Consider the following 14345-nt stretch of genomic DNA (forward strand, 5'->3'; position numbering starts at 1 on the left):
ATCTCCAAGCACCATTCCTTGTCTCCACCCCTACCCACCTCCAAGCACCATCCCTTGTCTTTGCTTCATACCCACCTCCAAGCACCATCACTTGTCTCCACCCCCTACCCACCTCCAAGCACCATCCCTTGTCTCCACCCCCTACCCACCTCCAAGCACCATCCCTTGTCTCCGCCCCCTACCCACCTCCCAGTACCACTTTTTTTTTTTAAAAAACAGAACCAAGTATAATTTTATGGTGCTAAGCAATCTGTATGGAATTTGGTAATTATAATAAGAAAAGCAGTAAAATGGATCCCAGCCAGCAACAATAGCCCCCAAGCAAAGATAGATCCCCTGCAATAATAGACACCCCCAACTATAATAGATCCCCCTCCAGCAACAATAGACTGCTTGCAACATAATACAGCCTCACAACAACAGACCCCCCAGCAGCCAGCATTAATAGACCTTCTAGCAGCAAGCAACAATAGACCCCTCCTCAATAGGAATGAACTTTGTGTTCGAGTCAAGCTCATGTTTGACTCGAACATCGTGTGTTCAGTCGTTCGCCAAATTACGAATGATATGGGCCGTTCACGTCAAATTCGAGTGGCGCGTCACGGCCCATAATTCACTGCGGCATTGCAGTGCATTGCTGGCTGATGATTAGCCAAGCATGCACTATGAACCGCATGCTTGGCCAATCCCAGCACCATCTGTACAGAGAGCCGTAATTGGCCAAAGCCAGGGTGGCTTTGACCAATTATGGCTCAGGGGGTTTAGTACATGCCCCACACTATATAAGGCCGCCTGCACGGCGGCCCTGTTTAGTGTGTTCTGGCTTTCAGAGAGAGATAGATAGACAGAGAGACAGTGTCATTTGATTTAAGTTAGTAGGCAGGCGAGTCAGTTAGCTGCACTTACAGTGTACTGTGTATATATATATATATACATCCTAGGTGTTGTATATATATATATATATATATATATATATATATATATATATATATATATATATATACTGTATTCAGTTTAGCTAGATCAGTTCCTGTTATTCTCTTCCTACTACTGACAGGCAGGCGGGTGTTTTTACAGTATTTACAGCTACCTGGAGAAAATTGCTGGTGTTCTTCTGATCCTATTAGCCCTATTAGCTACAGTATTTACAGTTAGTGTAGTGCATCCTCTGCACAGTGTGCACCTAAAGCTACCTGAAGAAAATTAGTGGTGTTCTTCTGATCCTATAAGTACAGTACCGCAGGCAGCTGCAGTATTTACAAGTTAGTTTACTGCGTCCTCTGCACAGTGTGCACCTAAAGCTACCTGAAGAAAATTTGTGATGTTCTTCTGATCCTATTAGTACAGTACCGCAGGTAGCTGCAGTATTTACAAGTTAGTTTAGTGCATCCTCTGCACAGTGTGCACCTAAAACTACCTGAAGAAAATTAGTGGTGTTCTTCTGATCCTATTAGTACAGTACCGCAGGCAGCTGCAGTATTTACAAGTTAATTCAGTGCGTCCTCTGCACAGTGTGCACCTAAAGCCACCTGAAGAAAATTAGTAGTGTTCTTCTAATCCTATTAGTACAGTACTGCAGGCAGCTGCAGTATTTACAAGTTAGTGTAGTGCGTTCTCTGCACAGTGTGCACCTAAAGCTACCTGAAGAAAATTAGTGGTGTTCTTCTGATCCTACTAGTACAGTACCACAGGCAGCTGTAGTATTTACAAGTTAGTGTAGTGCGTATTCTGCACAGTGTGCACCTAAAGCTACCTGAAGAAAATTAGTGGTGTTCTTCTGATCCTATTAGTACAGTACCGCAGGCAGCTGCAGTATTTACAATTTAGTGTAGTGCGTCCCCTGCACAGTGTGCATCTAAAGCTACCTGAAGAAAATTAGTGGTGTTCTCTGATCCTATTAATACCACAGGCAGGAAGCTACAGTATTTACAGTTAGTGTAGTGCGTCCTCTGCACAGTGTGCACCTAAAGCTACCTGGAGACAATTGCTAGTGTTCTGCTCGTATTAATACCACAGGCAGGCAGCTACAGTATTTACAGTTGGTGTACTGTGTCCTCTGCACAGTGTGCACCTAAAGCTACCTGAAGAAAATTAGTGGTGTTCTTCTGATCCTATTAATACCACAGGCAGGCAGCTACAGTATTTACAGTTAGTGTAGTGTGTCCTCTGCACAGTGTGCACCTAAAGCTACCTGAAGAAAATTAGTGGTGTTCTTCTGATCCTATTAGTACTGTACCGCAGGCAGCTGCGGTATTTACAGTTAGTGTAGTGCGTCCTTTGCACAGTGTGCACCTAAAGCTACCTGGAGACAATTGCTGTTGTTCTGCTCCTATTAATACCACAGACAGGCAGCTACAGTATTTACAGTTAGTGTACTGCGTCCTCTGCACAGTGTGCACCTAAAGCTACCTGAAGAAAATTATGGGTGTTCTTCTGATCCTATTAATACCACAGGCAGGCAGCTACAGTATTTACAGCTAGTGTACTGCGTCCTCTGCACAGTGTGAACTTAAAGCTACCTGAAGAAAATTAGTGGTGTTCTTCTTATCCTATTAATACCACAGGCAGACAGCTACAGCATTTACAGTTAGTGTACTGTGTCCTCTGCGCAGTGTGCACCTAAAGCTACCTGAATAAAATTGATGGTGTTCTTCTGATCCTATATTAATACCACAGGCAGGCAGATACAGTATTTACAGTTAGTGTACTGCGTCCTCTGCACAGTGTGCACCTAAAGCTACCTGAATAAAATTGGTGGTGTTCTTCTGATCCTATATTAATACCACAGGCAGGCAGCTACAGTATTTACAGTTAGTGTACTGTGTCCTCTGCACAGTGTGCACCTAAAGCTACCTGAAGAAGATTAGTGGTGTTCTTCTGATCCTATTAATACCACAGGCAGGCAGCTACAGTATTTACAGTTAGTGTAGTGCGTCCTCTGCACAGTGTGCACCTAAAGCTACCTGAAGAAAACTGGTGCTGATCTTCTGATCCTATTATAATACCACAGGCAGGCAGCTACAGTATTTACAGTTAGTGTATTGCGTCCTCTGCACAGTGTGCACCTAAAGCTACCTGAATAAAATTGGTGGTGTTCTTCGGATCCTATTAATACCACAGGTAGGCAGCTACAGTATTTACAGTTAGTATACTGCGTCCTCTGCACCTAAAGCTACCTGAAGACAATTACTGGTGTTCTCATACTAATAATACTACAGTCAGGCAGTTGATTCTGCTAGCTGCAGTATCAGTATATATATACATCCCAGCTTTGTGCAGCTACATCTCACTGCAGGCCATTAGTATGTCTGGAAGGCCAACAAGGAGAGGCAGACAGTCACAAGCCAATAAAAGAGGGCAAGCAGGCTCTGTGTCTAGAGGCAACAGTGCTGGTCGTGGAGACGGTGCATCCTCATCAGCACATGGCCGTGGGACGCGCTTGTCCTTTTTTTTGGCAGCTGGCCGCGTTGAGCCACAACATGCGGAAGACATGGTAGAGTGGATGACCAAGCCGTCCTCATCCTCCTCATCCTCTCTCACCCAATCTCAGGGTACTTTGTCTGGCAAAGCAGCTGTCAACGCGGCCTCTTCCCTCGGCTCAATGGCATAAGTCACTCCTTCCCTAGCCCCACCATGTCTTCCTGAGGAGTCCCTCGAACTGTTTGACCACAGTGTTGGGTACATGCTCCAGGAGGATGCCCAGCATTTTGAAGGCTCTGATGATGGTACCCAGCTAGAGGAAGGCAGTAACGTGAGCCCAGAGAGAGGGGGTGTCCAAGAAGGACAGCAATCTGGCAGTCATCTTCCCCCAGCTGCAGCATACTGCCAGCTTTGCTCCAGTGATGAAGAGGGAGGGGATGATGAGGCCACTGACTCTACGTGGGTGCCTGATAAGAGAGGGGAGGAGGAGGAGGAGGCACATCACCAATGAGGCAGGATGCCCTCCAGGGGCCAGCTTAAGGGCAGCACACTGACTGCATCACACCGCAGAGCTCCGCATGTGCAGGGCGCTGCTGTCTCTGCACGTTGTTCCTAAAGTTCTTTGATGTGTGCCTTTTTTGAGACGAGTGCATTAGATCCCACCACTGCTATTTGCAAAATATGTCTCAAGAGTATCTCGCGTGGCCAAAACATCTCCCGCTTGGGCATCACATGCTTGACCAGACATATGTTGACCTGCCATGCAGTTTGTTGGCAAGCGTACCTAAAAGACCCACACCAAAGAACAAAGAGGACCTCTCCTTGCTCCTCATCAGCTGGGATCTCCAACCCCACTATACCTTCAGTCCTCTCTGAGACCTACACTGAGACAAATGAAGGTGTAGAATTAGGTGTGTCACAGCCAAATACTTGTGGGCAATCTGCTATCGGTACACCGGCGTCAGATTGTACCAGGCAAATTTCCCTGCCCCAGCTGCTGCACTGCCGAAAGAAGCTCGCTCTCAGCCATCCACATGCCCAGCAGTTGAATGCTAGCTTGGCAAATTTGCTAGCACTTCAACTGCTGCCTTTTCAGTTGGTAGACTCTGCCCCCTTCCGTGAGTTTGTGGAATGTGCGGTTCCTCAGTGGCAGGTTCCCAAACGCCACTTTTTCTCACGGAAGGCGATTCCGGCTCTCTACCGGCATGTGGAAGGCAATGTCTTGGCCTTGCTGGACAGGGCGGTCAGCGGTAAGGTGCATATTACCGCTGACTCATGGTCCAGCAGGCATGGACAGGGGCGTTACCTATCTTTCACTGCTCACTGGGTGACTTTTCTGGCAGCTGTGAAGGATGCAGGACAGGGTGCAGTAGTGTTGGAGGTTGTTCCGCCACCAAGCCTCCAAAATACTACTAGTAGTGATTCTGCCACACCTCTCTCCTCCACCCCCTCCTCTTCTTCTTCCTCCATGGCCTCTTCCTTTGCTTTGTCCTTGGAACCAGCAGTGCTCTGTAGGCGTTCAAGGGGCTACGCAAGTACGCAGGCCAAAAGATGCCATGCAGTGCTTGAGCTGGTGTGCTTGGGGGACAGGAGCCACACTGGGGCAGAGGTTCTGTCAGCTCTGCAGGGGCAGGTTCAGAGGTGGTTGACGCCACACCAACTTAAGGCAGGAATGGTGGTTTGTGACAATGGCACCAACCTCCTCTCCACCCTCCGACAGGGACAAATGACCCATGTGCCCTGTTTGGCTCACGTCCTTAACTTGGTGGTTCAGCGGTTCCTGGGCAGGTACCCGGGCTTACAGGATGTCCTGAGGCAGGCCAGGAAAGTCTGTGTGCATTTCCGCAGGTCATATAATGCCAGTGCTCGGCTGGCAGACCTCCAAAAGGAATTAAACCTGCCCAAGAACCGCCTAATCTGTGACATGCCCACCAGGTGGAACTCAACATGGCCATGCTGCAGCGGCTGCACACGCAACAGAGGGCCATCAATGAGTACCTGTGCAACTATGGCACCAGGACAGGGTCAGGGGAGCTTGTTTTTTTTTTCCCCACGCCAGTGGGCCATGATCAGGGATGCATGCTCTGTCCTGTCACCATTTGAGGAGGCCACAAGGATGGTGAGCAGTGACAGTGCATGCATCAGTAATGCTGTCCCCCTTGTCCACCTGTTGGAGCACACGCTGCGTGGAATAATGGACAGGGCACTTGAGGCAGAACAGAGGCAGGAAGAGGAGGACTTCCTTAGCTCTCAAGGCCCCCTTTATCCAGACAGTGTTCCTGTGTGGCCGCCGATCACACAGGAAGAGGACGAGGAGGAGGAGGATTGTGTCAGTATGGAGGTGGAGCCTGGCACTCAGCATCAGCAGCAGTCTTTAAGGGATCATTTACAGTCCCAAGAAACACATGGACTTGTACGTGGCTGGGAGGAGGTGGCTGCGGATCATGTCGTCCTTAGTGGCCCAAAGGACTCCGGACCGAATGCCTCAGCAAACCTACGCTGCATGGCCTCCCTGATCCTGCAAAGCCTGTGGAAGGATCCTCGTATTCGTGGTATCAAGGAGAAGGAACAATACTGGCTGGCAACCCTCCTTGATCCACGTTACAAGGGTAAGGTTGGAGCTAAGGACCTTATCTTGCCTTCGCAGAGGGAGCAGAGGATGAAACATCTTTGGGAGGCCTTGCAGAAAGGTCTGTGCAATGCGTTCCTAGAGACTGGGAAGTTACAAACTCCTGTTTCTGGACAACGTGTTGCTGAGGCTTCGGTCAGTCAAAGAAGGAGCGGTGGAGAAGGTGGCCGTCTGACCGATGCGTTCAGACAATTTTTTATGATCGGTTCCAGCAACCATCGCCAGCGTCTGTTTTACATGGTGCAGGAATACCTAGGGGCAAGATCTGACTTGGACACCTTTCCCACCAAAAATCCTCTGGGTTACTGGGTCTTGAGGATGGATCACTGGCCAGAGCTTGCACAGTATGCAATTGAGCTACTGGCCTGTCCTGCATCCAGCGTTCTTTCAGAACGCACATTCAGTGCAGCTGGAGGCTTTGTAACCGATCACAGGGTGCGTCTGTCCACCGACTCGGTCGATCGACTGACCTTAATAAAAATGAATCAGGATCACCACCAACTACCAAGCACCTGATGCTGATGTAACCGAATATTTTTTTTTGAAATGTCAGATGCCTTCAAAGACTGCCTATGCTGATGCTGAGTGACTATCCTGTTATGCTGAGTAATTATCCTCTTCCTACTCAATGATCATGCTGATAGCTTGTAAAGACATTTTTGGTTCTGGGCGCCGCCACCAGTGCCTTAGGCCCAATTTTTCAGCCCCTGTTTAACAGGGGCGTGTAATTACAATTTTTGATGCAATTCTTTGCAGCAGGGCTGGTTCCTGTGCTCCAACTAGAGTATCTGTGAGGGGTTGCAGTGTTGTGGCACCAGCACCAGTGCCTAAGGCCCAAATTTTCAGCCCCTGTTTAACAGGGGCATGTAATTACAATTCTTGATCTAATATTTCACAGCAGGGCCCTGTGAGAGCTTACAGTGTTGTGGCCACAACAACACCTAAGGCCCAAATTTCTGTATAGTAAATATATAGGGCAGGCCCCTACTTTCAAACATCCAACTTACAAACGACTCCTACTTGCAAATGGAAGGAGACAACAGGAAGTGAGATGAAATCTACCCCTAGGAAGGGAAATTCTTTCCTGTAATAGTTAATATGGGAAAAACATTTCTCCTTTCCACTGATGCTTTATCACCAATCCTTGTTTCACTAAAAACCCCAAATTTTCAAAAAACATTTGTCATTGGGACAAAAAGTGAGGTGAAATCTTTAGAAGAGGAGCACAGACAGCAAAACAAATGTCACAGGGGTGATAACCCTTCCCTATGTTTTCCAAAAAGCTTAAAACAGATTTTTTGGCTGGAGCTAAACACGTTAAAAATGTACCAGTTCAAAATTACAAACAGATTCTACTTAACAACAAACCTACAGTCCCTGTCTTGTTTGCACTGTCTGTATACTGCTGTTCAGAGTATATAGGGCCTGGGGCCCCCACACCTTTCCTTTTTTAATTTGGGTGCGGGGTTCCCCTTAATACCCATACAAGACCCAAAGGGCCTGGTAATGGACTGGGGGAGGGGTACCCATTCCGTTTGTCTCACTGATTTTCATCCATATTGCCAGGACCTGACATTACATTAAAGCTGCAAGCAGTTTTAAATTACTTTTATTCCTTTAAAAATGTCATTTTGTGCAGGGACTGTTCTAAGCACGGGAAACACGCGCCACTTTACAGGCATACTATAGACATCCCCCAGGTACAATATTTAAAGGAATAGTTCACTTTTTTTCACTTTAAGCATCATTAAAATCACTGCTCCCGAAAAAAACCTTTTTTTAAACTTTTTTTTGCATTGATACATGTCCCCTGGGGCAGGACCCGGGTCCCCAAACCCTTTTTGGGACAATACCATGCAAATTAGCCTTTAAAATGAGCACTTTTGATTTCGAACGCTCGAGTCCCATAGACTTCAATGGGGTTCTAACGTTCGTGCAAATTTTCGGTCCGTTTGCAGGTTCTGGTGCGAACCGAACCGAGGGGTGTTCGGCTCATCCCTACTATCCATAGACTGTGAGATTCTGCTTCTCGGAACCATGGGAGCAATACACTCCTCTATATGGGAGAACTAGAGGTCTCCACCCATGACACAGGTGGACACAGGCTGAGTGACGCGTTTCCGAGCTTGCTTGCTAATATATATATGTGTGTGTGTATTTGCTTCCCAAGCCTCGTTTTGGCTCCAATCACACGGCCGTGTCATTACCATACTGCGGACTCTGGACGAGCCTTGTGGACACCATAGCACGGCCAGCGACAGGCTGACCTCCCCATACTACCATCTCGGAATCCACATCTTGCTTGACGGTCTCTTCACTGAACCCATCCAATCTTGATGTGTCTTCTGGATAGCCAAAGGAGAATCTGCTGTGCTCAGCCATCCCACCCTATCCTCGTTGGATCTGATGTGGTGCCAGCAACACATGGACTTGCTGTGACCTTAATCCACCCCCCCTTCTCTTCAGCCCAGAGATGTATCTGAACTCCACAGTTTGCCATGTGAGTGGATATTGTTTTCTTAATAAATGTTTTTTGATATATACTTTCCTTGTTTTTCTCCTACCTTACTGGAACCCGCTTCTGGTCTTTTCGGTGGCAGCCCTGACAGACTCATCAATATATATATATTATATATATTTATCCCTGCCCTTCGGACTATTAGGAACATTATATTGAGGTATCTTAGCATTGCGCCTTTTTACTTGTATAATGTATAATCACAGTGGGAGAGGATCACCGGCACCCCAGACCCAGAAGTGTCAGATCGTGTACTAGGTATGTGATTACCCTGCCGCAGTAAATGTATGGTGAGTGGTCCGTAAGCGGTTAATAAGGGGCAAAAAAAAAACAAATATTTGGCCATAGAGGGGGGAGGGGGGTGGTATACACCCCCCTCCCTCCTATACCAGGCCACATGAATGCTCTGAGTGGCTACTTGCAGGTATTTCGCATTGCACACTTCAAGTGGTACTAAACCCAAAATTAAATATATAAAATATCGCAGCTTGTGGTGGCTGCATTTGTTTTATTTTATTTTAAGTTTCTTTAACAGAACAAGCTGTCCTGCAGATGTAACAGTTACAAGGATGAGAAAAAACATTTACCACTGACAGGGGTGCTTATAATGATCAGCTTGTATGCAGATTGTCTACTGTGTTTGTTTATTTTAGCCAGACTAGTGTAGCTGCCCAGGTTAAGAAGGTGAGGGTTTAATTCTGCTTTAAATCCCCTGCTTATATTTGCAGGCTTTTAGGGTCCAGCCTCCTGTCCTGTAAAATATAAAAAGCAGATATTAGGGTCTTAGGTTCGGGGCAAGAGAACGCCGGGCATGCTGTGACTTGTAGTATGGAGCATGAGCCTTTCAGAATACACCCAAGCCATAAACTTCTCCAGTCAAATTGTGCCAACAGGAAATGAACAGGGAAAAAAATCAAAAAATACATTGAAGAAACAGCCCTGCCGAAATTCCCTAAAGAAACATTTGAGGCCCTGGAAAAGGATATCTCATTAGAAGAGGTCCAGCAAGTGATTACAGAATTAGCTCCAGTGAAAAGTCCAGGACCTGACGGGTATACCACTAGATTTTACAAGTATTTCCAGGATATAATTGCCCCCGTATTGAAAAAAACATACAACTCCATATCCAACATACAAGTCTTTATACCACAAAACACAGAAGCTCACATTACCTTTATTCCAAAACCAGAGAAGGATCACACGCTATGTAAAAACTATCGGCCCATTTCTTTAACCAACATAGATATAAGGCTATATTCTAAAATTATCGCAAACAGAATAACACCAATCCTACCTAACTTCATAAAATTAGATCAAGCTGGATTTACGAAAGGTAGAGAAACTAAAAATAATATCATAAAGACTTGTACACTGATGGAATACGCCCAAAAAACAGCCATTGAAACATGTATGATGGCTGTAGATGCCGAAAAAGCATTTGATAGGATAGGGTGGGGCTTCTTGGAAGAAACACTAATACAACTCGACATGGGTCCGAAAATGTAGTAGGATCTCCGCTCTGTACTCCAACTTGAAAGCAAAAGAGAGATTAACTGGCATATTATCAAAGGATATAAAAATAACAAACGGAACCCGCCAGGGCTGTCCCCTTTCCCCTTTATTTTTTGTACTAATAATGGAACACCTAATGACAGCAATCAGAAATAATAAAGACATAAAGGGAATAAAGGTGGGTGGAAAAGAGTACAAGATAGCGGCATACGCAGACGATCTGCTAATATATATAACTAACCCCTTAATAACTATCCCAAACCTGATGAAAGAATTTAGAAGATTCAGGGAATTAAGTCACTTCAAAGTAAATTACGATAAATCAGAAATATTGAATATATCAATAAATGAAAAAATATATTCACTTATGCAAAAAGAATTTTAAATGGAAGCAAGACGCAATAAAATATCTGTATCTCTATCTTTATAACAAAAGATTTGAAACAACTACAGGGGATGAACTATGAGAAAGCAATTCGAAAGGCTATTAAATTACTACAGAAATATGATAAGTTAATATAGTCATGGACGGGAAGAATTAACATAGTAAAAATGGACATATTACCAAAACTTCTATACATATTTCAAACAATACCGTTGGAACCCCCAAAAAAGCTGATGATGGAGTTAAGGAAAGCTATAGTTGAGTTTATATGGGCGCATAAAACTCCCCGGATAAAAAGAGAAAATCTAATAAGGAAAAAATGAAATGGAGGGCTTGCGCTACCACATTGCGTAAAATACCTGCAGGCAGCATCAGTGACCAGAATAGTAGATTGGTACCATAATAACGAAAAAAAGCAATGGGTTAGTATGGAGGAAGAAATAATAGGGCCCCAATTAAAAGTTCTTCCATGGATAGAGCCCCACTTAAGACCTAAAAGAAATGAACTAACACTCTTTGTAAATGCTACACTAAAGATATGGGACGATATAGTGAAAGGGGGGAAGCTCTCCACGATGATTGGACCTATGACTCCATTGTTTCTCAATCCCGAGTTCCCTCCAACTATGGGAGTTAAAAATTTTCTAAAATGGAATAGATCTGAATATACAAGACTGGTACAAGTTCTCGAGAATGGGAAAATTCCCATGCTGCGGAACTGGGATTGGAAAACGAAAATAAATGGTTGCAGTACCAACAATTACGGATGTTTATAGAGCCAAAAATATTTAAGATAAATAGACCATTAACTAAATTTGAAAAATTATTGCTGAGAGAACAGACTCCAGTTAAGAACCTATCAAAGATATATGATGAATTAATTCCGAATAGCCCCCTCAAATAGATAACAAGCATAAAGAAGTGGGAAGCAGAAATGGGTAAGTCCTTATCAGAGGAAGAATGGGACAAGGTTTTCGAAATTATACATAGAACAACCATAGCAAATAAACATCAAGAGAGAAATTACAAAATTGTAATGAGATGGTATAGGAGTCCAATTACCTTAAACTTAATCAATAAAGGAAATACAGATTTATGCTGGAGGTGCAAAACAGAAAAAGGAACAATGGAACATATATGGTACGGATGTCGCCTGGTGAGAGGATTCTGGAACGAGATATTCGAGATTTATTACAAGGTATCAGGAGTAGAAATAACCCCAAGTATGGAAATCTCGTTACTGCCTCTGATACCGAAATCAGTAAAGACAATTAAAACAGATATCATCCACCATATGACATCCGCAGCAAGAACAATAATAGCAAGAAATTGGAAAAAAATAAGGAGTCCAACAATAGCAGACTGGATATGTGAAATGAACGAAATTCAATACATGGAAAAACAGATAAGAGATGAAGAATATATAACAAACCAATTACCAAAAATTTGGCAAAGATGGGATGAGTTTCAGTTATCAAGAGAAATATTAGAATATCGAAGGAATATAGAAGGAACAAGGGTGAGAATTTTTTTTTTTTGTTAAGTTTGTTGTATGGAAGAGATATGGATGTTAATATAGGTATTGGGAGGGTGGGTAGGAGGGGCTAGATCTTAAGGGTGAAGGACGAATAGGTTTGGATATGTATGGTTTTACAGTTTGTAAAAAGGAAAAATTATTATGTACCTGAAGTATGGAGTACACGCTGTAGAATTGTTTATGTTCAATTGGGATGTTATGATACAAATGATTGTTTTATATGAAATTTAATAAAGAGAAATTGTAAACAAATTGTGCCAGCTATGGACTTTACCATAAGGACTTTACCTGTGCAGGTATGCTGAGTTAGTTTTGCCTTGCTGAACTTTCAGTAAAACATGTTTAATCGCACAAAGCCTGGTCTGAAGTTACTCAAGGGGTGTATGTGGGGTCCTGCCACTCATACAAGGGTCTAAGTCTGCAAATGCACACAAAAAGGTTCTAATAACATCACTGTAGCTCCCTCCCTAACGGTCCATCTCCATCAGTCCTGCCAGGAGTGGATTAGCTTTACAGAGATTCATGGCCTGATCACAAGATACGGGGAACAAGAGTTCAGTTGAGTATGCATGAGGTCTGTGCTATGTGTTCGATGAAACCCCATTCTGTTACCAGAAATGAGATGGCAGAGGTGTCTATGGACACCACCTTGCAGTGTTGAGGTTTCTGACATTAATGAAGAATTTGGGAGAACAGTATTGATTTCAGAGAAGGACAATTTTTTTGTTTAATAAATGTGTATTGTCTGATGACAAAACAACGATGATGGACTTGGCTTTAGAAGGATAAACCTTAAAATAAATGATTATAGGTTTTTCACACATAAAATTAAAGTGGGAATATCTGAGATGACCCTGAACAATCTCTATTAATCAGTTCATAATAAAATTGTTTGCATACAGAGAGTCTCATCTTGTGTACAGCACAGGACTGTTGTTTGGTAACTGTTGATCCTGGTTCCATTTTTCAAGTTGCGTACTTTTATTTGTATTTTTTTCAACACGGACTCTTATAAAAACACATACAATCCACTTTAATGAGGGATCTAATTCTGTTCCGAACTTGTTTGGTCCTTACACCATACACAATAGGATTAACCAGAGGTGGCAGCATCAGGTAGACATTGGCCAACAAGATGTGAATGTGGATTGGGACATCTTTCCCAAAGCGGTGGACCACCGAGGAGAGGACAACGGGGATGTAGAATGAAAGGATGGCACAAATATGAGATGCACATGTACTGAGGGACTTATACCGGGCTTCTGTTGAGGCCAGCCGGAACACAGCCTGAAGAATCAGGGCATAGGACCAGATGATGAAGATCAAATCTAGCCCCACAATAACAAGGGCCACCACAAGGCCGTATATGTTGTTGAAGGTGGTATCAGTGCAGGCCAGCTTTACAACAGCCATGTGCTCACAGTAGGAATGGTGGATAACATTGGTGGAGCAGAAGGGTAGTCTTTTTATAAGGAATGGTAATGGAGTCATCAGTGTTACAGCTCTACCTATGGCCAAGAGTCCAATGTTGGTAATGAGTAATTTTGTTAATATTGAATTATATCTTAAGGGCTGACAAATGGCAATATATCGATCAAAAGACATGGCTAGGAGTAGCGCAGATTCCATTATAGCAAAGGAATGGAGGAAGAACATTTGTGTGAGACAGGCCTCAAAGTAAATCTCGTGGTTGTTAAACCAAAGGATCCCCAACATCTTGGGTGTGGTGGAGTTGGACAGGACCAGGTCAATAGCGGACAACATACAGAGAAAGAAGTACATGGGTTCATGGAGAGTCCGGTCTATCTTGATGATGAAAAGAAGAGTGAAGTTTCCAACAACAGATGTCACATAAACTATGGTGAAGATGAAGGCAATGTAAAAGTAAGAGCTCTCAAGACCCGGGATGCCTAATAGGATGAAATGGGTTGGAAGCTGGTCTGAAGCGTTGGCTCCAGGCATGTCTTATCTTTAGTACATGGAAAATTTCTGATTTCTGCCATAAAATGAAAACAATTCATAACCATAATTCTACATAGGATCACATGAAGTACAAAAGAGAACAGTAAACTCAAATTACCCACGTGGTCTATTCTCCTCCAAAAAATCCATGTTCTTTTCCCTTAAAAGTCTCAATTGGACATCTGCACACTAAATATCTCCAAAGTTATCTGCTATTAAACTGGTATCCTTTACCCAATGTTGTGATAAAAGAAACACTGATTGAAGCTGTCCTTGCCAGCACAGTTTGCATGCCCAACTGTTTGTAGCCATCTGGGTTTTACATGACATTAAATGACCCATCTCACAACCAAAAACTTGAAAGCCCGGTTATAACTTGACT

The 14345-nt window shown here is 43.9% G+C and overlaps 1 protein-coding gene across 1 annotated transcript; it reads right to left on the reverse strand.

Annotated features, from left to right (window-relative positions):
- Positions 1-12997: 12997 nt before the first annotated feature.
- Positions 12998-13963, reverse strand: LOC141126437 (olfactory receptor 52K1-like). The gene has a single exon (XM_073612377.1). It carries the CDS (start codon positions 13961-13963, stop codon positions 12998-13000), a length of 966 nt encoding a protein of 321 aa, XP_073468478.1.
- Positions 13964-14345: the final 382 nt, after the last annotated feature.

Source organism: Aquarana catesbeiana, linkage group LG02, assembly GCF_042186555.1.
Source record: "Aquarana catesbeiana isolate 2022-GZ linkage group LG02, ASM4218655v1, whole genome shotgun sequence".
NCBI lineage: Eukaryota > Metazoa > Chordata > Amphibia > Anura > Ranidae > Aquarana > Aquarana catesbeiana.